Here is a 21,657-nt window from a genome sequence, read left to right as displayed (position 1 = left end):
AATAACTCATGACTGTCCTTTTAACCAATTCATTAAGTCATGAATCTCATGTCACAATATGATCGTTCAGCAGCTATTTGCATATCATTATGACACTTAAAAAAGAAAGCATTTGGTGGAATTTATAGTCAGTACGAGCAGGTATTCTCAAGCATTAACTTGCCTCAATTGGTAGCATAGTCCCTTCTGAGTGAGAAGGTTGTAGGTTCAAACCCCATTCCAGAGACTTGAGCGTGTAGTCCAGGCAGCCACTCCCAGTGCATTTTATGGGGATATGGGCATCACCACAAAGGTTGGCATTTATTGCCCATCCTTATTTGCCCTTGAGAAGGTGGTGGTGAGCCACCTTCTTGAACCACTGCAGTCCGTGTGGTGATGGGGAGGGAGTTCCAGGATTTTAACCCAGCGACGATGAAAGAACGGCGATATATTTCCAGGTCAGGATGCTGTGTGACTTGGAGGGGAACCTGGAGGTGGTGGTGTTCCATGCACCTGTTGACCTTGACCTTCGAGGTGGAGATGGAAGTGGTGGGTTTGGAGGCTTTATCGGAGGTGCTGCCCTTTAAATAAATATTTATTCAAGGCCTGGTTTGGCAGGATGTTAAGGGACTATTCAAAGAAATTCACCTCAGCACCTTCTCCTCATATTCCTCAAACCTACGTACCCACCTTCTCCCCATATTCCTCAACCCCACCCTCTCCTCATGCCCCTCTACCTCATCCACTCACCTTCTCCCCATATCTCCAATCCCACTGACCCACGTTCTTCCCATATCCCCAACCCCACCTTCTCCCCTCATCCCCCAACCCCACCGATCCACCTTCTCCCCAGATCCCTCAACCCACCTTCTCCCCATATCCCCAACCCCACCTACCCACCTCCCCAACCCCACCAACCCACCTTCTCCCCATATCCCCAACCCACCAACACACCTTCTTCCCATATCCCCAACCCCACCTACCCACCACCCCAACCCCACCAACCCACCTCATCCCCCAACCCCACCGATCCATCTTCTCCCCATATCCCCAACCCCACCTACCCACCTCCCCAACCCCACCTACCCACCTCCCCAGCCCCACCTTCTCCCCTCATCCCCCAATCCCACCGACCCACCTTCTCCCCATATCCCCAACCCCACCGACCCATGTTCCCCCCATATCCCTTGACCCTACCTTCTCCCCATATGAACCCTACCCTATGAACTCTCAGACCAGCTTCCTAGTAAGCTTAAGCGACACTCAACCCTTTAATTATTCTGCAGCAAGTATCATTCGCAGAAACATGACCCAGTGACAGATGCGTTTGGGTTTTCAGTCGTGAAAGGCACTATAAGAATGGAAGATCTTTCTTTCCTTTGGCAATGAGCCAGCACAGACATAATGAGCCGAATGGCGTTCATCTGTCCTGTAAATCTCTCGGTCCATCCTTCCACTGAACCTGGGGCAGAGCAAGAGGCAGCTCACTCGGGAGAGAAAGAAGCAAACATTGGGAATGCATTAAACAGAGACATTTAGCATCAGCTGTGGCTCAGTGGGCAACACCTTCGATTCTGAGTCAGAAGGTTGTGGGTTCAAGTCCCACTCCAAGAACTTGAGCACATAAATCCAGGCTGACCCTCCCTGTGCAGTACTGAGGGAGTGCCGCACTGTTGGAGGGACAATACTGAGGGAACACTGCACTGTCGGAGGGGCAGTACTAAGGGAGCGCCGCACTGTTGGAGAGGCAGTACTGAGGGAGCGCCGCACTGTAGGAGGGGCAGTACTGATTGAGCACTGTACTGTTGGAGGGGCAGTACTGAGGGAGTGTTGCACTGTCGGAGGGGCAGTACTGAAGGAGCGCTGCACTGTCGGAGGTGCCGTCTTTCGGATAAGACGTTAAACTGAGGCCCCGTCTATCCTCTTAGGTGGACATAAAAGATCCCATGGCACTATTTTGAAGAAGAGCAGGGGAGTTCTCCCCAGTGTCCTGGGGCCAATATTTATCGCTCAATCAACATCACTAAAACAGATTATCTGGTCATTATCACATTGCTATGTGCGGGAGCTTGTCAGATCACCAGACTAATTCCTGGGATGGGGGGATTGTCCTATGAGGAGAGATTGAGTAGACTAGGCCTATATTCTCTAGGGTTTAGACGATTGAGAGGTGATCTCATTGAAACATATAAAATTCTTACAGGGCTTGACAGGGTAGATGCAGGGAGGATGTTTACCCTGGCTGGGGAGTCTAGAACCAGGGGTCACAGTCTCAGAATAAAGGGTCGTCCATTTAGGACTGAGATGAGGAAAAATTTCTTCACTCAGCGGGTGGTGAATCTTTGGAATTCTCTGCCCAGAGGGCTGTGGAGGCTCAGTCTTTGAGTATATTCAAGACAGAGATCGATAGATTTTTGGATATTAAGGGAATCAAGGGATATGGGGATAGTGCAGGAAAGTGGAGTTGAGATCAGCCATGACCTTATTAATGGCGAGCAGGCTCGAGGGGCCGAATGGCCGACTGCTGCTCCTAATTCTTATGTTCTTAGGGTGCGCAAATTGGCTGCCGCATTTCATACGTTACAACAGTGACCACACTTCAAAAAAGAGTGCTGTATTGGCTGTAAAGCACTTTGGGACGTCCGGCGGTGGTGAACACTGTAGAAATGCAAGTCTTTCATTCTCACTTCGGCTTCTTTCTATAGCAGATTATTAGAAATAATACGGTAGCGGAATGAACAAATCGGCGAGGGGTGAAAGAGGGTACAAACTTGCAACCTCCCTGCCCCTCTTTGCAAAGAAAAAGATTCCCCAAAATAACAAAACGATATTTTGATCTTTGCAAAGCGGCGGGGCCACTCCTGAAAAGTTTTAGTTCAAAAAAAAAGTTTTCGAACAAGTTGCTAAAGTTTCTGTGCCCCTCTCTCTCGCTTTCTCAGACGGTGGTAGGTCCCGGGAGAATCTGTTACATCGAACGGTGCTACATTGTGGCAGACGGTATCGGGGTCGAGGGGGGCGAGGAGCCGGGAGGTCTCCCCCAATCCCCCCCCTCCCCATTGCCGGAGCCTCCTCCCGGGTCACCAGCTGGACTTGAAGGGATGAGGAGGAGCAGGAGCAGGCTGGTCCGGATGGCAGCGTTGACTTGTTTGGGATCCTTGCTGCTGGCGGTCCTGTACTTGCAAGGCGGGTTAAGCCCAGGTAATGTAGCCACAGTGAAACTGACTTGATACAAGCTTGGAAACTGACTAGGGAATCTGGCTCGGTTAGGATCACCCTCTCCACCCAAAACACAAAACCCTCTAAACAGCACAATGGCCCTAATTAGTAAAAGTTTTAGAGAGAGTTAGAGGTTGAAGACGTCATGTCTGACACGTTGTTAGATTTTTTTGCCCCAATCCCATTTCTTTAAAGAAAGCATTTTTACATCGCCTTTCACAACCTCAGGACGTCCCAAAGCGTTTTACAGTCAATGAAGTACTTTTTTTTGAAGTGTCGTCACGATGTAATTTGGAAACGCGGCAGCCAATTTGCGCACAGCAAGCTCCCACAAAGAGCAATGTGCTAATGACCAGATAATCTTTTCAGTGATGTTAGTTGAGGGATAAATATGGGCTCCAGGACACCAGGGAGAGCTCCCCTGCTCTTCTTCAAAATAGTGCCATGGGATCTTTTACATCCACCTGAGAGAGCAAATAGGGACTCGGTTTAACGTCTCAGCTGAAAGATGGCACCTCTGACAGTGCAGCGGACGCTCCCTCCGACAGCGCGGCGCTCCGTCCGCACGGCCCCCCCGACAGCGCGGCGCTCCCTCAGTACTGGCACTGGGAATGTCATCCTGGATTATGGGGCTCAAGTCTCTAAAGTGGACATTTGAACCCATAACCTTCAGACTCCGAGACAAGACCGAGAGTGCTACTTACTGAGCCAATATTGGCAGCCAAGAAGTTCAGTAATTTTGCAGCAAGTGGGCGGGTATGTCCAGCGTATCAAATGTAGCAAAAAGCGAAATCTGAAATAAGAGCTGGAAGCGCTCAGCCGATCTGACGGCTGCTGTGGAGAGAGGAAGATTAGGCTTAACGCCTCAGGTTGTGACCTTTCATTAGAACCCAAATGTAGCGGCAGTGTGTCGTTTTAGCTAAGCATCTATTGTGGGCATCAGAACGCTCGTCGAGTCAGACATATTCACCTCAGCATTGCTCCAGCAACAGGGAGCCAGCGCCAAGGACTCAGTGAGCCTTGCTCCTGTGGGTTGGCCGAGTTTTGTTTTACCACTGCATGCGGGTGATGAACAGGACCCGTGTATCTGTAAAGCTGATTGACTGTGTGTGAGTGTGTGTGTGTGTGTGTGACTGACTCTGTGTGTGTGTGTGTGTGTGTGTGTGACTGACTCTGTGTGTATGTGTGTGTGTGACTGACTCTGTGTGTGTGTGCGCGTGTGATTGACTGTGTGTGTGCGTGTGATTAACCCTGTGTGTGTGCATGTGATTGACTGTGTGTGTGTGTGTGTGTGATTGATTGACTCTGTGTGTGTGTGACTGACTGTGTGTGTGTGTATGTGTGATTGACTCTGTATGTGTGATTGACTCTGTGTATGTGTGTGTGTTTGCGTGTGATTGACTCTGTCTGTGTGTGTGATTGACTGTGTGTGTGTGATTGACTCTGTCTGTGTGTGTGTGATTGACTCTGTGTGTGATTGACTCTGTGTGTGATTGACTCTGTGTGTGATTGACTCTGTGTGTGTGTGCGATTGATTGACTCTGTGTGTGTGATTGAATCTGTGTGTCTGTGTATGATTGACTCTGTGTGTGTGTGTGATTGACTCTGTGTGTATGTGTGCATGTGATTGACTCTGCATGTGTGTGTGATTGACTCTGCATGTGTGTGTGATTGACTCTGCATGTGCGTGTGATTGACTCTGTGCGTGTGATTGACTCTGTGCGTGTGATTGACTCTGTGCGTGTGATTGACTCTGTGCGTGTGATTGACTCTGTGCGTGTGATTGACTCTGTGCGTGTGATTGACTCTGTGCGTGTGATTGACTCTGTGCGTGTGATTGACTCTGTGCGTGCGTGTGATTGACTCTGTGCGTGCGTGTGATTGACTCTGTGCGTGCGTGTGATTGACTCTGTGCGTGCGTGTGATTGACTCTGTGCGTGCGTGTGATTGACTCTGTGTGCGTGTGATTGACTCTGTGTGCGTGTGTGTGTGTGATTGACTGTGGAGGCATTTACATTGCAGCCAGGAAACTCACTGAAAATCCAGTCAACTCGTGGGATTTTTCTGCAAAATTTCCTCTCCAAATCCTCTCCACAATGGGAGCAGAGGATAAACATTTGGGTATCCTGCAAAAGAAATCCCAGCAATGTTGAGAAGAGTTGGACATACCAAATTGAGGAGAATCTTTTTCACCCCGAGGGTGGTGGGGGTCTGGAACTCACTGCCTGAAAGGGTGGTAGAGACAGAATCCCTCACCACATTTAAAAAGTACTTGGATATGCACTTGAAGTGCTATAACCTGCAGGGCTACGGACCAAGAGCTGGTAAGTGGGATTAGGCTGGATAGCTCTTGGTCGGCCGATACAGACACAATGGGCCAAATGGCCTCCTGCTGTGCTGTAAATTTTTATGATTCTATGAAACTATTTCCAGTGGCAGGAGGGTTGGTAACCAGAGGTCAGAGATTTAAGGTAATTGGCAAAAGAACCAGAGGGGGAGAGGAGGAGAATGTTTTTACGCAGCGAGTTGTTGTGATCTGGAGCACGCTGCCTGAAAGGGCGGTGGGAGCAGATTCAATAGTAACTTTCAAAAGGGAATTGGATAAATACTTGAAGGGGAATAATTCACAGGGCTGTGAGGAAAGAGCAGGGGCAGTGGGACTGATTGGATCGCTCTTTCACAGAGCCGGCACAGGCTCAATGGGCCGAATGGCCTCCTGTGCTGTATTATTCAATGATTGACTCTGTCCACTCGGTGTAACATGTAACATAGGATAGCACTCCAGTGCAGTACTGGGGAGCGCTAAGGTATCAGGATCGGTCCAAGTCAGCATGGATTTATGAAAGGGAAATCATGCTTGACAAAACTTCTAGAATTTTTTGAGGATGTAACTAGTAGAGTGGACAAGGGAGAACCAGTGGATGTGGTGTATTTGGACTTTCAAAAGGTTTTTGACAAGGTGCCACACAAAGATTGGTGTGCAAAATTAAAGCACATGGTATTGGGGGTAATGTACTGACATGGATTGAGAACTGGTTGGCAGACAGGAAGCAAGGAGTAGGAATAAATGGGTCCTTTTCAGAATGGCAGGCAGTGACTAGTGGGGTACTGCAAGGTTCAGTGCTGGGACCCCAGTTATTTACAACTTGCATTCAATTCCTTCGTCTAAATCATTAATGTAATATCTCCAAGTTTGCAGATGACACTAAGCTGGGTGGCAGTGTGAGCTGTGAGGAGGATGCTAAGAGGCTGCAGGGTGTCTTGGACAGGTTAGTTGAGTGGGCAAATGCATGGCAGATGCAGTATAATGTAGATAACTGTGAGGTTATCCACTTTGGTGGCAGAATATTATCTGAATGGTGACAAATTAGGAAACGAGGAGGTGCAACGAGACCTGGTTGTCATGATACATCAGTCATTTAAAGTTGGCATGCAGGTACAGCAGGCGGTGAAGGTGGCAAATGGCATGTTGGCCTTCATAGCGAGAGGAATTGAGTATAGGAGCAGGGAGGTCTTACTGCAGTTGTACAGGGCCTTGGTGAGGCCACACCTTGAATACTGTGTACAGTTTTGGTCTCCTAATCTGAGGAAGGACATTTTTGCTATTGAGGGAGTGCAGCGAAGGTTCATCAGATTGATTCCCGGGATGGCAGGACTGACAAATGAAGAAAGACTGGATCAACTGGATTCTGATGGGATTGGACAGATGCAGGAAGAATGTTCCCAATGTTGGGGAAGTCCAGAACCAGGGGTCACAGTCTAAGGATAAGGGGTAAGCCATTTAGGACCGAGATGAGGAGAAACTTCTTCACTCAGAGTTGTGAACCTGTGGAATTCTCTACCACAGAAAGTTGTTGAGGCCAGTCCGTTAGATATATTCAAAAGGGAGTTAGATGTGGCCCTTACAGCTAAAGGGATCAAGGGTTATGGAGAGAAAGCAGGAATGGGGTACTGAAGTTGCATGATCAGCTATGATCATATTGAATGGTGGTGTAGGCTCGAAGGGCTGAATGGCCTACTCCTGCACCTACTTTCTATACTTCTGTGTTTCAGACGAGGTCCCTCATCCATGCCTTTGTTACCTCTAGACTTGACTATTCCAACACATTCCTGGCTGGCCTCCCATATTCTACCCTGCGTAAAGTAGAGGTGATCCAAAACTCGGCTGCCCGTGTCTTGACTTGCACCAAGTCCCGCTCACCCATCCCTGTGCTCGCTGACCTACATTGGCTCCCGGTTAAGCAACGCCTCGATTTCAAAATTCTCATCCTTATTTTCAAATCCCTCCATGGCCCTCGCCCCTCCCTATCTCTGTTATCTCCTCCAGCCTCACAACCCTCCGAGATCTCTGCGCTCCTCTAATTCTGTCCTCCTGAGCATCCCCGATTATAATCGCTCAACCATCGTTGGCTGTGCCTTCTGTTTCCTGGGCCCAAGCTCTGGAACTCCCTCCCTAAAGCTCTCTACCTCTCTCGCCTCCTTTTAAGATGCTTCTTAAAACCTACCTCTTTGATGAAGCTTTTGGTCACCTGCACTAATTTCTACTTGTGTGGCTCGGTGCTAAATTTTTATTGCATAATACTCCTGTGAAGCGCCTTGGGATGTTTCAGTATGTTAAAGGTGCTATATAAATACAAGTTGTTGTTCTATTAATTCAGGGCCACGTCCATCTGTCTGTTGAGGTGGATGTTAAACACCCCATGGCACTCTCCTTTTGAAGAGGAGCTCGCAGTTCTCCTGGTGTCCTGGCCGACATCCTCCCATTTCTCGCGCCAATGGAAGTAAGCAGTTCCCTCAGAATGATTTCCGTGACTCCACTCCTGTTTGTTTGGTCGCAGTGTTGAACATTCAGGCCTGTCATTGCGGGTGCTTGCCTGTCCGGGAGTTGTCAGCCTAGATTACGTGTTGGACGTGAGATCTGAGTAAAGCAGGCCAGGAAAGACTTCCAATAACCAAGAGCCTGCTCTGAGTGAGCATGTCACATCGAATCTCACAGCACAGGAGGCCATTCGGCTCACAGTGCCAATGCTGGCTCTGTGAAAGAGTGATCCAATTTGTCCCACTCCCTCTGCTCTTTCCCTCAGAGCCCTGCAAATTTTTCCTTTTGAAAGGTGGGAGCAATTGCTGAAGTATATAATAATTATGGGGGCGTGGATAGAAAGGACCTATTTCTCCTAGCAGAGGGGTCAACAACCAGGGGGAGTAGATTTAAAGTAATTGGTAGAAGGTTTAGAGTGGATCTGAGGGGAAATTTCTTCACCCAGAGGGTGGCAGGGGTCTGGAACTCACTGCCTGACAGGGTGGTAGAGGCAGAAACCCTCACCACATTTTAAAAAGTACTTGGATGTACACCTGAAGTGCTGTAACCTACAGGGCTATGGACCACGAGATGGAAAGTGGGATTAGGCTGGATAGCTCTTGGTCAACCAGCACGGACATGATGGGCCGAATGGCCTCCTTCCGTGCTGTAAATTTCTATGATTCCATGATTCAACGATGTTCAAAAAAGAATTAGGAGTAAAAATGGGAAGAGTTTAAGGGTGATTGGAAACTACAAAAAGGTATTTAAATCACTGGAGAGAAAATATCAGGGAGACTGTTGAAGCTGAAGGTAGATGAGGCTCCACTGACTCTGACCACCTTCATCAACTTCGCCAACTTTTGCGGCAGCCAATTTACGCACAGCAAGATCCCACAAACAGCAATGCGACAAAGGCTGACATAATTTTTTTTTCAAAGTGCTAGTGTTCAATATTGGCCAAGACACCGGGGAGACCTCCCCTGCTCTTTAAAATATGGGATTTTTTTACGTTCGGCTGAGAGAGCAGACGGGGCCTCGGTTTAATGTCTCATCCGAAAGATGGTCCCTCCGTCAGTGCGGCGCTCCCTCCGCACTGCCCCTCCGACAGTGCGGCGCTCCCTCAGTACTGCGCTGGGAGTGTCTGCTGAGATTTTTGCACTTAAGTCTCTGGAGTGGGACTTGAACCCACAGCAGCAACCTTCAGACTCACAGATGAGAGTGCTGAGCCAAGGCTGACATGTAGGGATTCAACAAGGTAAATAGAGAGAAAGTATTTCCTCTGGTGGGGGGAGTCCAGAACAAGTGGGGAGCACCTTAAAATTAGAGCCAGGCCCTTCAGGGGTGATGTCAGGAAGCACTTCTTCACACAAAGCGAATCTGGAACTCTCTCCCCAAAGCCTGTGAATGATGGGGGTCAAATGGAGCTTTCAAGCCCAAGTTCGGTAGATCTTTAACGGGTAAGGGTATGGAGGGACATGGAGCCAAGGCGGGTAGATGGGGTTGAGGTACAGATCAGCCGTGCTTTAACTGAATGGAGGAACAGGCTCGAGGGGCTAAAAGGCCTCCTGTTCCTGCGTATGTGGTTTAAGAAAAACATTATTTAGAAATGTCCCCCAGCATTTGCGGTCTGCTCAGGCTGGAATCTCCGTCTACACAAACCATCTGGCTTTCTCCTTTTGTTTCCAGTCCCTGACAGCTGCTAATCCTAGTTAAGGGGGTCAGCGGTGGGTGGGGTCAGGGAGGGGCTGCCAAGGGCAGCATCTGTGTGAAGATTTGGAGCCTGACTCGTCTCCCGCTTCAAGCATTGCTCCTGGATTCTCTCCCCCTCCTCCCCCACCCAGTGGTGGGGGTCCTCCTGTGGCTCACTGGGCAGCTGGCCCACCCTGTGCAGTCGAGGAAATTCCACAGTCCATTCCCGGGGCTCTGCAGAGAGAGCTGGTTGAAGCTGGAGCGACCACAACATCTGGCTTTTGTACAGCGGCTTTAACGTAGCACACAAATATCCCTGGGCACCTCACAGGAGCGATGTCAGTCAGAGTTCGACAGAGAGCCGCAGGAGGAGATACTGGGTTAGATGACCAAAGGCTTGGTCAAAGAGAGCAAAGTGACGGGGGCGAGAGAGACGGAGCGGCTTAGTGATTCCCTCCACTTTGCGAAAACTGGGGGGGCGTGGGGGGGAGGGAGTGGGCACGGGTGGTCTCCTGGATGACAGCCATCCATTGTATGTGTGTACCTTTGTAGGTTTATGCATGTATTTTCAGTGTGCGTGCCTGAGTGTGCATGTCTGTGTACATGTCTATGCCTGTGTGTTTCTGTCTGTGCCTGTTGCGAGTGTGTGTCTGTGTACATGCCTGTCTCCGCCTGTGCGTGTCTGTTTGCCTGTTGTGCCCCTCACTGTGTGGGATTAATCACATGCTAATCCCTCACTGAGTTCCTTTCTCTGAAAGTGAATTGTACAACGCAGTGATCTTCAGGTCTGATGACCAGCGGGGGGACAGTGCTGTGTAGCGGGGTCAGCTTGATGGAGGACCTTTGTCTTATGAATGTTTCGCATAAGGCCCATGCTTTCGTACGCCTCGGTGAAGGTGTTGACGATGGCTTGGCGTTCAGCCTCAGTGTGCGCTGACGTAAGCGTTGTCCACATACTGTAGTTCGATGAGCGAGGATAGGATGACCTTAGATCTGGCCTGGAGGCGGCGAAGGTTGAACAGGTTCCTATTGGTTCTATAGTTTAGTTCCACTCCAGCGGGGAGCTTGTTGAGCGTGAGATGAAGCATTGCAGCGAGGACGATCGAGAAGAGCTTGGTGCAATGATGCAGCCCTGCTTGGCCCCAGTCCAGACGTGGATTGGGTCTGTGGTGGATCCGTTGGTCAGGATCACGGCCTGCATGTCGTCATGGAGCAGGCGGAGGATGATGACAAACTTTTGGGGGCAGTCGAAACAGAGGAGGACGCTCCATAGCCCCTCGCGGTTGACAGTGCCAAAGGCCTTTGTGAGAAGGCCATGTACAAGGGTTGGTGCTGTTCCCTGCATTTCACTTGCAGTTGATGCTGGCCTGGCCTGTTGCCCTCGATGGGACTGGGTCAGCTGGATCGGGAAGTGAGTTGTGGACGGGTTCGGAGGGGTCAGGATGTTGTGTAACTGCAGCCTGTGATCAATGTGCCCTGCTACGGGGCAGAACCCCATTAGCTACTCTTTCTAATTTGTTAACTACTTTGGACAAAACTGGGTAGAAATCTGTCTTAGGCATGTACGCCCTGCCCGACATTCCCCTTTTTTGAATACCGCCCATTCTGTACTGCCTCCCTTCAACACCAATGAATTTTGAGCCTCGTAAAAGACAGCAACTGAAATGGGGCTTGGTGCGATTTCTCCCCCTCCAGAAATTCAGACGTCCTAGGAGGAGAGGGTTATCCTGCGGTCAAGAGGGTCGTTCAGCCCGACTGCCTGCCTCTCTTCCGCTGTTACGTTCGCGCTAGGGTTTCCCTGGAGATGGAGCACGTGGTGTCCACTGGTATGTTCGCGGCGTTCCACGAGAGGTGGGTGCCGGAGGGATTGGAGTGCATCATCACGCCCGACAACCAAATTTTAATTTGATTGGTTTAAGTTCACTGTAATGAGGGCGTTTGATCTTAGTTTCTACTTAAAATAGTTGAGAGAGTTGTCCTGTGAGGAGAGATTGAGCAGGTTGGGCCCATACACTCTGGAGTTTAGAAAAATGAGGTGTGATCTCATTGAAAGATACAAGATTCTGAGGGGGCTTGACAGGGTAGATGCAGGGAGGATGTTTCCCCTGGCTGGAGAGTCTAGAACCAGGGGTCACAGTCTCAGGATAAGGGATTGGCCATTTAGGACTGAGATAAGGAGAAATTTCTTCACTCAGAGGGTGGCGAATCTTTGGAATTCTCTGCCCCAGAGGGCAGTGGAGGCTCATTCATTGAATATATTCAAGGCTGAGATCGATAGATTTTTGGACTCTAGGGTAATCGAGGGATATGGGGATTGGTCGGGAAAGTGGAGTTGAGATAGATCAGCCATGATCTCATTGAATGGCGGAGCAGGCGCGAGGGGCCGTGCGGACTAATCCTGCTCCTAATTCTTATGTTCTTCGGAATATCCTGATGGTACTTGCTCTCCAGGCTCGGGCATGGAGAGGGGTCACTGGAGGGTCAGCAGCACCCACAGAATGTACCCCGCGAAGGATCAGTTCCTTCGAGAGGTTTGGGGGTGGGGCGGGAAATACGGGGGACAGACCTCACTGATATCCGATCGATTGATGCTGCCTTCCAGGGAGAGTGTCGCATGTACCGACCAGGTGAACGTTTCACACCGTGCCAATCCGTTGACCTTTACGGCTGGTAGCTCTCGGCAATTCTACGGCGTCTGCGACAAAATTTGCCCAGTGCAACAACAACTTGCATTTACACAGCACCTTTAATGTAGTGCACCACCCCAAGGCGCTTCACAGAAGCATAAATCAGACATCATTTTGATACCGAGCCACATCAGGAAATATTAGGACAGGTGACCAAATGCTTGGTTAGAGAGTTAGGTTTTAATTGAAAGACTTAGATTTCTATAGCGCCTTTCACGACCACCGGACGTCTCGAAGCACTTTACAGCCAATGCAGTACTTTTTTTTTTTAAGTGTAGTCACTGTTGTAATGTAGGAAACGTGGCGGCCAACTTGCGCACAGCAAGCTCCCACAAACAGCAATGTGATTAAGGAGCACCTTTAAAGGAAAGAGAGGTTTAGGGAGGGAATTCCAGGGCTTGGGGCCCAGGCAGCTGAAGGTACAGATGCCAATAGTGGGACAAAGGGAGTGGGGGAGGGGTGGGGAATGCTCAAGAAGTGCAGGGAGTGAGCGCGTAGCATGTCTGGCCGTGCACCTGATTTATGGGCCGTGATTTTACTGCCCATTTCAGCGGATGGGTGGACAATGACTGGCGTGAGAATTGGGTCTGCATCTAAACTGGTGATCGGTGCTTCCAGGCTAAAGCCCTTATTTTTCTGAACATTTTCCCCCCTCAATAACAATCCATTCTTAGGATGCGGGCGTCGCTGACCAGGCTGGCATTTATTGCCCATTCCCTAGTCGCCCTAAGAAGGTGGGGGCAGGCCGCTGCCTTGAACCACTGCGAGTGGGTTTGATGCAAATTGAGGTTCTCGCTGAGCAACTTCAGAGGCCAAGTTGGTGTGAGGACTGCAGTCACGTACGTATAGGCCCAGACTGGAATAAAAACAGAAAATTCTGGAACTCTCAGTGTGTCAGGCAGCATCTGTGGAGAGAAAAACAGAGTTAACTGTTCGAGTCGACGATCCTTCGTCAGAACTGGCAAATGTTCGAAGCACTGAAAGGGGGAGGGGGGAAAAAGCACAAAAGGGAAGGTCTGTGATGAGGTGGAAGGCAGGAGAGATTTGAGAGACAAAAGGGATGAGGGGCCGAATTAAAATGATAATGGCAGGAGTTAGAAAAAGGTTAGTCGAGATGGCGGAATAATTTTCAGTTGCCGTTGGGGACAGAGAAAAAAAACATAAACTGGAGGTGAAAGGGAGCCAAAAATGGGCAGAGGTTATGGTCTGAAATTGTTGAACTCGATGTTGAGTTCAGAAGGCTGTAAAGTACCTAAACGAAAGATGAGGTTCTGTCCCTCGAGCTTGCGTTGAGCAGTGTGGGAGGCCGAGGATGGAGATGTCGGGGTGGGGGTGGGAGTGGCGTGTGTATTGGGCCCAGACCGGGTAAGGCCGACAGGTTTCCTTCCCTAAAGTGACATCCGTGAACTCGTTGGGTTTTTACGACAATCCCACAGCTTCATGCTCACTTTTACTGACACCAGCTTTTTCTTCCCAGATTTTTATTAACTGGGTTGTATGGTCGCTCAGTAATCCAGAGGGCTAAACTAATGATCCAGAGACAAGAGTTTAAATCCCACCACGGCAGCGGTGGAATTTAAATTCAATTAATTAAATAAATCTGGAATAAAATGTGTCCGTAATGGTGACCATGAAACTATCGGCTTACCGAGACTGTGGAATGGGGGGGCACGTGGGGGGAGGGAATGGGGGTCTGTAAAAACCTATCTGTTTCACCAATGTCCTTTTAGGGAAGGAAATCTGTCTCCCTTACCCGGTCTGGCCTCGATGTGACTCCAGACTCACAGCAATGTGGTTAACTTTTAACTGCTCTCTGAAATGGCCCAGTGAGACACTCAGTTGCACCAAACCACTACAGAAAACAATAACAACAGCACTGTGGGAGCACCTTCACCACGCAGACGGCAGCGGTTCGAGGAGACAGCTCACCACCACCTTCACGAGGGAGATTAGGGATGGGCAATAAATGCTGGTCTTGCCGGCGACGCCCACATCCCAGGAACTAATTTATTTTTAAAGTTCAAATTCTCAAGCTGCCGTGATGGAATTTGTACTCTCGTGCCCCGGTTTACTAGTCCAGTAACAGAACCACTTTTATTACTGAGCTATCGGAGGTTGTATGATGCTGTTATATATTACCATAATACACGAGTCAATCTCCCCGGCATTGCTCACAGGAAATCAAGTTGTGTATGGGCTAGTTGGGCCGAATGGCCTGTTTCTGTGCTGTATATCCTATGGAAGTGTAGTGAAGTCAGAGGATAGGGGACAGATGGGCTGCACAGGCAGAATTAAGCCCCCTTTATTTTAAAGCTGAAATTCCATCTTTATTTTCCTGTAATTCCCAGATTTTTATGTTATTATTTAGAGCTAAGGAACAGTACCTCCGGCCGTTTGCAACGTGGAGAAGTAGAGTGGGTCTGAGCGATGGGGTTTAGCCAAAATTATGGAGCGAGGAGCCGGGAGTGTGGGGCCGCAGCGCCGCCACTGGCATGGTGCTGTAATTACAGCGTGGCGTGTTTACCTGCGAGGGAACATCAGTGGCATCAGGTCGGGGCCATAAAAGGAGCGGCGTATGGAGGCATACTAGTTCAGGGAGCAGCACGAGCTGCGACGGCAGCAAAGAGTGTCGTCATCAAGGTCCAGGTCGGTGATTGGGGCTTGGGCAGATACAGCAGGAGCAGTAGGACTGTAGAGGGCTGCGATCGGGGCCTGGGGAGGTGCGAGTTTGGGGCCAGGGGCCCGTGGGCAGCACGAACCAGCTCACACTGTGATATGTGTGTGTGCTCGGTCCGTGCAGCAGAGTAGGTCTCCAGCCGTCTTGGGTAATCCTTGACACTGGATGAAGACCTAGCTCTGTCAAGCCCGTGTGGTGTCTGGTGTGCAACGGCCACCCCATGTTTAAAAAAAATCCACGCACAGGCATCTTCCACCCTTCAGGATGTAGTTCAGGACCTGGAATTTTAGGTCCTTCATTGAAACACCTGTGAACTTCGCCTTTTTTGGTGTGGAAGCAAATCATCCTCGTTTCAAGGGACCGCCTATGATGATGATGATATTTACATAGGAAGTTCCCATTATAAATGTGGACATCAGAAATTGTTATGGAAGTGTTTGCCTTTTCCTATTAATCTACCAATGTATCTCGGGGCAAGTCAGCCGTCCCATGTTCTCCCTCTGCAAAGAGACCATGTTCAACCTGAGCTGACGCTCCAGCCCTGTGTTGACATGGGCTTTGAGCGCGCAGTCGGTGGATTTAAGCTCTTGCTGTTTTTAGATTAACTGATCCTTGGGCTGCCAATACCTCAGCCAAGTGGGCCCAGACAGCGAGTGCCAGCGTGCCATTCAACCTTGGGGGCATCATATAATAACATAAGAAATATAGAAGTGTGACAATAAGAATTAGGAGCAGGAGTCGGCCGTTCGGCCCCTTGAGCCTGCTCAGCCATTCAGTGAGATCATGGCTGATCTTCGACCTCAACTCCACTTTCCTGCCCAATCCCCATATCCCTTGATTCCCCTCAGAATCCAAAAATCTATTGATCTCAGTCTTGAATATACTCAACCACTGAGCATCCACAGCCCTCTGGAGTAAAGAATTCCAAAGATTCACAACCCTCCTGAGTGAAGAAATTCCTCCTCATCTCGGTCCTAAATGGCCGGCCCCTTATCCTGAGACTGTGACCCCTGGTTCTAGACTCTCCAGCCAGGGGAAACATCCTCTCAACATCTACCCTGTAAATCCCCCATCGAATCTTGTATGTTTCAATGAGATCACATCTCATTCTTCTAAACTCCAGAGAGTATAGGTCCATTCTACACTATCTCTCCTCATAGAACAGCCCTCTGATCCCAGGAATCAATCTAGTGAACCTTCGTTGCACCGCTTCTAAGGCAAGTATATCCTTCTTTAAGTACGGCGATCAAAACTCAGCCGAGTCCTGTTCCAATACCAGACGTACTCTGCAGTAGTCAGAATCCTGATTGAATGCTCCCCCCCACCCCCAGTCCAGGGGTCCTTGGCCCGTTGTACTGCCTCTACTATTTCCACTTCACCCCATGATTAGCTGACAGCAGGGAGCAGAGAGGGAAGCTGGACCACCCTGGCTTGTGTGGCTCCGTACTAGACTGGGCCGTGCACTTGCAGCCTGGGCCATCGAGGCGCAGAGATGCTTTTCTTTAAATGACAATGATCCCCTGATGTCACCTGACGCTCCCTCACAGATTGTGATTTAAATCCCTTGTGTCCCTTCGCCCCCGTAACCTCCTTCAGCCCCTCACAAACACTCCCTCCGTGATCTCCGCGCTCCACCAATTCTGGAGCACCTCCGATTTCCATCGCTCCACCATTGGTGGCCGTGCCTTCAGTAGTCTAGGCCCTAAACCCTGGAATTCCCTCCCTAACCCCCTCCACCTCCCTCTCATCCTATAAGACCCTCCATAAAACCTATTCTCTTCAACCAAGCTTTTGGTCACCTGCCCTCATACCTTTGGCTCAAACCTTAATTTTTTTGATTTTCTGTGGTGTTTTTTCACATTAAAGGCGTGATATAAATGCAAGTTGTTGTTGTTGTGTGTTCCTGTGTAACGTACCCTAGCCTGCACCACTTAAAATGATGATGGGTAGATGGGGAGAAACGATTTCTGCTGGTGGGAGAATCAAGAACCGGGGGGTACAATCTTAAAATTAGAGGTCGGATCTTGAGGAGTGAAATCAGGAAGCATTTTTTCGCACAAAGGGTTATGTAACTCTGGAACTCTCCTCCCCTAAATGCTTTGGGTCAATTGGAGCTTTCAAGACTGAGAAAGATTTTTGTTGATCAAGGATATGGAGCAAAGGCGTGTAAATGGAGTTGAGATACAGAAAAGAACATAAGAAATAGGAGCAGGGGTCGACCATTTGGCCCCTCGAGCCTGCTCCGCCATTTAAAGACGATCTCATTGAAAGAAAGAAAGACTTGGATTTCTATAGCACCTTTCAGGACTGTCGGATGTCCCAAAGTACCTTACAGCCAATGAAGTACTTTTGAAGTGTAGTCACTGTTGTAATGTGGGAAACGCGGCAGCCAATTTGTGCACAGCAAGCTCCCACAAACAGCAATGTGATGAAGACCAGATAATCTGTTTTTTTTGTTATGTTGATTGAGGGATAAATATTGACCCCAGGGCACTGGTGAGAACTCCCCTATTCATCTTCGAAGTAGTGCCATGGGATCTTTTATATCCACCTGAGAGCAGATGGGACCTCGGTTTAACATCTCATCTGAAACATGGTACCCCTGTCAGTGTAGCACTCCCTCAACACTGCACTGGGAGTGTCGGCCTAGATTTTATTTGTTGCTCAAGTCCCTGGAGTGGGACTTGAACTCACAACCTCCTGACTCGGAGGCGAGAGTGCTACCCACTGAGCCACGACTTGGACGGAAGAGGCTCGAGGGGCTGAATGTCCTCCTGTTCCAATGTTTCGAGTACATCCCATGTTCTATTTGCTGTGCTTGATCCCGCTGGCTAGTGAAAATCTAGTTTCAGTGAGGAAGGATGGCTGTGTTTTCATGATATGAAAATGAGCCAGGATGGAAGGGGGAGGGAAGGGACGGGGAGATCGGGACCCTTTTCCTGGGTGCCCACGCTGGGTTTAAAACACAGAGAATGTTCGCTGGGGGACAGAAAGGCCAGCAATGAGTCTGTAGTATTTCCGAAGATTAGCCAATCTCCCGTGCACAAAGGTTTCCCTAGAAACTGCCAGCGTGGATCGAGGTATTCTTGCTGTAAAAGCAGACCTTTATGCAGAAAATTCTTCTTCAAAAACACAGATACGGCAGGAGACTCGAAGTCCTTGAAACACAGGGCCAGACAGAAATACAAATCTCGGCGAGAGAGGCTGGGCCCTGTAATAAGGCCCTAGCTTAGAAAAGAAAGACTTGCATTTATTTCTATCGCCCCTTTCGCAACCCTCGGGACGTCCCAAAGCATTTCACAGTCAATGAAGTACTTTTTGAAGGGTGGTCACTGTTGTGTTATGGGGAAACGCGGCAGCCAACTTGCGCACAGCAAGCTCCCACAAACAGCGACATGAGGTATTGAGAAAAGTTCTCTGGGTTGAGTTGCAAAATGTGCCGTTGGGTGTAGAACAGAAGCTCACATCAGGAAGTTGTGTAAAGTCAGCAGATAATTTTAGACATTAACAAATGTTCAATAAATTTAAGAAATTAAACGTTTTCTCTTCGCTTTTTTTGATGGGAAGTAAAGCTTTGATTAAAAAGAAACGCGAGGCTCCTGGCCTGGTTTCGATTGCCGAGCTGGGTCGGCGAGGAATTTCCCAGAATCTTTTCCCCAAATGGGCCTGAGATTTTTAATTTTTTTTGCCCCTCCCAGGAGATCACATAGTTTCGGGTGGCGGCGGGGGAGGGGGGAGCGGGGTGGGTGGGTGAAGTGGAGTGTATAAGTTGTGATACACAAGGTATTGCAACTGTGTGGGTCAGGCCCGAAGGACCAGATGTCTTTACATGTCCATCTTTGTTCGTATGTTTAAACTTCCTTTCCCAATTATAGACACTGTCAGCCGTCGCTCAGTGGATAGCTCTCGCTCTCTCGCTCTCTCTCTCTCTCTCTCTCTCTCTCTCTCTCTCTCTCTCTCTCTCTCTCTCTCTCTCTCTCTCTCACTCTCGCTTGTCCCTATGTCAGAAGGCCGTGGGGTTAAGTCCCATTCCTGAGACTTGGGCCCATATTCCAGTCGTACAATGCCAGTGCAGTGCTGAGGGAGCACTGCACTGTCGGAGGGGCAGTGCTGAGGGAGCGCTGCACTGTCTGAGGGCAGTGCTGAGGGAGTGCCACACTGTGGGAGGGGCAGTACTGAGGGAGCGCTGCACTGTGGGAGGGGCAGTACTGAGGGAGCGCTGCACTGTCGGAGGTGCCGTCTTTTGGATAAGTCTTTTGGAGGCCCCTCTGCTCTCTCAGGTGGACGTAAAAGCTCCCATGGCTGCTATTGGAAGAAGAGCAGGGGAGTTCTCCCCAGTATCATTGGCTAATATCTGCATTCCTTCAACCAAAACCTCCAGAAGCACATCAACTGGTGAATTGCTCTGCACAGAGTGATTGCTGTGTTTGTCGATATAACAATCAGTCAACTTCAAAAGTAATTTATTTTATGTGAAGCAGTTGGAGAGTTTTTTGGGAAATTTGATAAGGTGGTATGTAACTGCAAGTCTGTGTTTCAGTGGCAATCTCTCTCTCTCTCTTTGTCTGTCTCTCTCTCTCGCGCTCTCTCTCTGTGTCTCCCTGTCTCTCTCTCTGTCTCCCTGTCTCTCTGTCTCTCTGCTCTCTGTCTCTTTCCACCCCTGTCTCTTTCCGCCCCTGTCTCTTTCCGCCCCGTCTCTTCCACCCCCCCCCCCCCCCGCCCTGTCTCTTCACCCCCCCCGCCCTGTCTCTTCCCCCCCCCCCCCCGCCCCGTCTCTTCCACCCCCCCCCGCCCTGTCTCTTCACCCCCCCCGCCCTGTCTCTTCCCCCCCCCCCCCGCCCCGTCTCTTCCCCCCCCCCCCGCCCCATCTCTTCCCTGCCCCCCCCCAGTCCCGTCTCTTCCCGCCCCGCCCTCCCTCCCCGTCTCTGTCGCTTCCCCCCTGCCTCTCTCTCTGTTTTTGTCTCTGTCTCTGTCTCCCTCTAATGAATGACCCTCTAGTACAATGCCCAAGTGACCATCTGTGAGCCCAGAAAGACAGCTATTTGACCCTGAAACACTTCACAACCAAACTTGACCCTGTCCACACCCACCATTCAGCAGGAACACACTGATTGCAATGAGATTATGATCTCATCCCACCCACCCCGTGACTGCGCAAGGGTACTGAGGCCAACATGGTGCGCCCTTGCATCAGCAGACTCGGCACGGAGCACATCGGGTCAGTCTGGCTCAGTTCAACATTTGCCAACTCGAGGGGGACCCCTGAGGCTGTTTTCAAGTCCCTCTCATAACTTACGTGCTCTGGTTTAGAATTTCCGCTGGGTTTGTGCCAGCCTAATGCAGACTATAATATCCCAGTGGATGAAATCTGATCAGGTGCTGGAGCAGAAAGATACTCTCAATAAAACACAGAGCTCCTTGAAAACTGTCCAAACCGTGGAACAACCCTCGACTCCAGGCCTGACCCCGGGGCTCCCTACAGCAGGAAGCCCAGCCCCTCCCCGGGCTAACCTGCTGCCCCTTTGCCCAGTGTAATCCCCCCTCTCCTGAGGGTGTGGACTCTAGCAGGGAGGCAGTTCTATACATTAGTACTGGTGGCCGGGGGGGGGGGGGAGGGGATGAGGTGAGTTGGTTGAGGAGGGAGGGCGTTAGGGGGATGAGATGTGGGGGGTGGATGAGATGTGGGGGGTGGATGGGCGGGATGGGGTGGGGGTGGATGGGATGGGGGGGGGTGATGAGATGGGACGGGGTGTGGTGGAGGGGGGGGATGGGATGGGACTGGGTGTGGTGGAGGGGGGGGATGGGATGGTGTGGGGGGGGGGATGGGATAGGACGGGGTGTGGTGGATGGGGGGGATGGGATGGGACTGGGTGTGGTGGAGGGGGGAATGGGATGGGATGGTGTGTGGGGGGGGATGGGATGGGACGGGGTGTGGTGGAGTGGGGGGATGGGATGGGGTGTGGTGGAGGGGGTGGATGGGTTGGGACTGGGTGTGGTGGGAGGGGGATGAGATGGGACGGGGTGTGGTGGGGGGGATGGGATGGGACTGGGTGTGGTGGGGGGGGGATGAGATGGGACGGGGTGTGGTGGGGGGGGGATGTGATGGGATGGGGTGTGGTGTGGTGGAGGGGGGGATGTGATGGGACGGGGTGTGGTGGGGGAGGGGGATGGGATGGGACGGGGTGTGGTGGAGGGGGGGGATGGGATGGGACTGGGTGTGGTGGGGACGGGGGGGATAGGATGGGACGGGGTATGGTGGAGGGGGGGGATGGGATGGGATGGGACTGGGTGTGGTGGGGGGGGGATGTGATGGGACGGGGTGTGGTGGGGGAGGGGGATGGGATGGGACGGGGTGTGGTGGGGGGGTATGGGATGTGGTGGTGGGCGAGCGGGACGGCTGACTCAGCTAAACGGCCTTTCTTGCGATTGTGCTGATGAGCTATTTAACCCTGGGAGGCATCACAGCTGAGCCTAATCCAGTCCACACCCAGACACAGACTGAACACACACAGCCGTAAATACAGACAGCAATACACAGACACTCTGACTGAACAGACCGACACAGACTGAACACTCAGACCTTCCAGTTGGGGGGGGTCACGGGATTG

At 50.6% G+C, this 21,657-nt stretch overlaps 1 protein-coding gene across 1 annotated transcript in view; it reads left to right on the top strand.

Annotated features, from left to right (window-relative positions):
* The first annotated feature begins 2,942 nt into the window (after positions 1-2,942).
* LOC139277329 (carbohydrate sulfotransferase 11-like) overlaps positions 2,943-21,657 on the top strand; it is a 47,032-nt gene continuing 28,317 nt past the window's right edge. The window contains exons 1-2 of the mRNA XM_070895654.1: positions 2,943-3,177; positions 5,629-5,652. Of these exons, the coding sequence (XP_070751755.1) occupies positions 3,078-3,177; positions 5,629-5,652 (124 nt within the window). The 5' untranslated portion in view covers positions 2,943-3,077. The remainder of the gene's footprint in view (positions 3,178-5,628; positions 5,653-21,657) is intronic.

This window comes from Pristiophorus japonicus, chromosome 12, assembly GCF_044704955.1.
Source record: "Pristiophorus japonicus isolate sPriJap1 chromosome 12, sPriJap1.hap1, whole genome shotgun sequence".
NCBI lineage: Eukaryota > Metazoa > Chordata > Chondrichthyes > Pristiophoridae > Pristiophorus > Pristiophorus japonicus.
The sequence above is the reverse complement of the archived record's forward strand: the minus strand, read 5'-3'. Positions and strand labels throughout refer to the sequence as shown.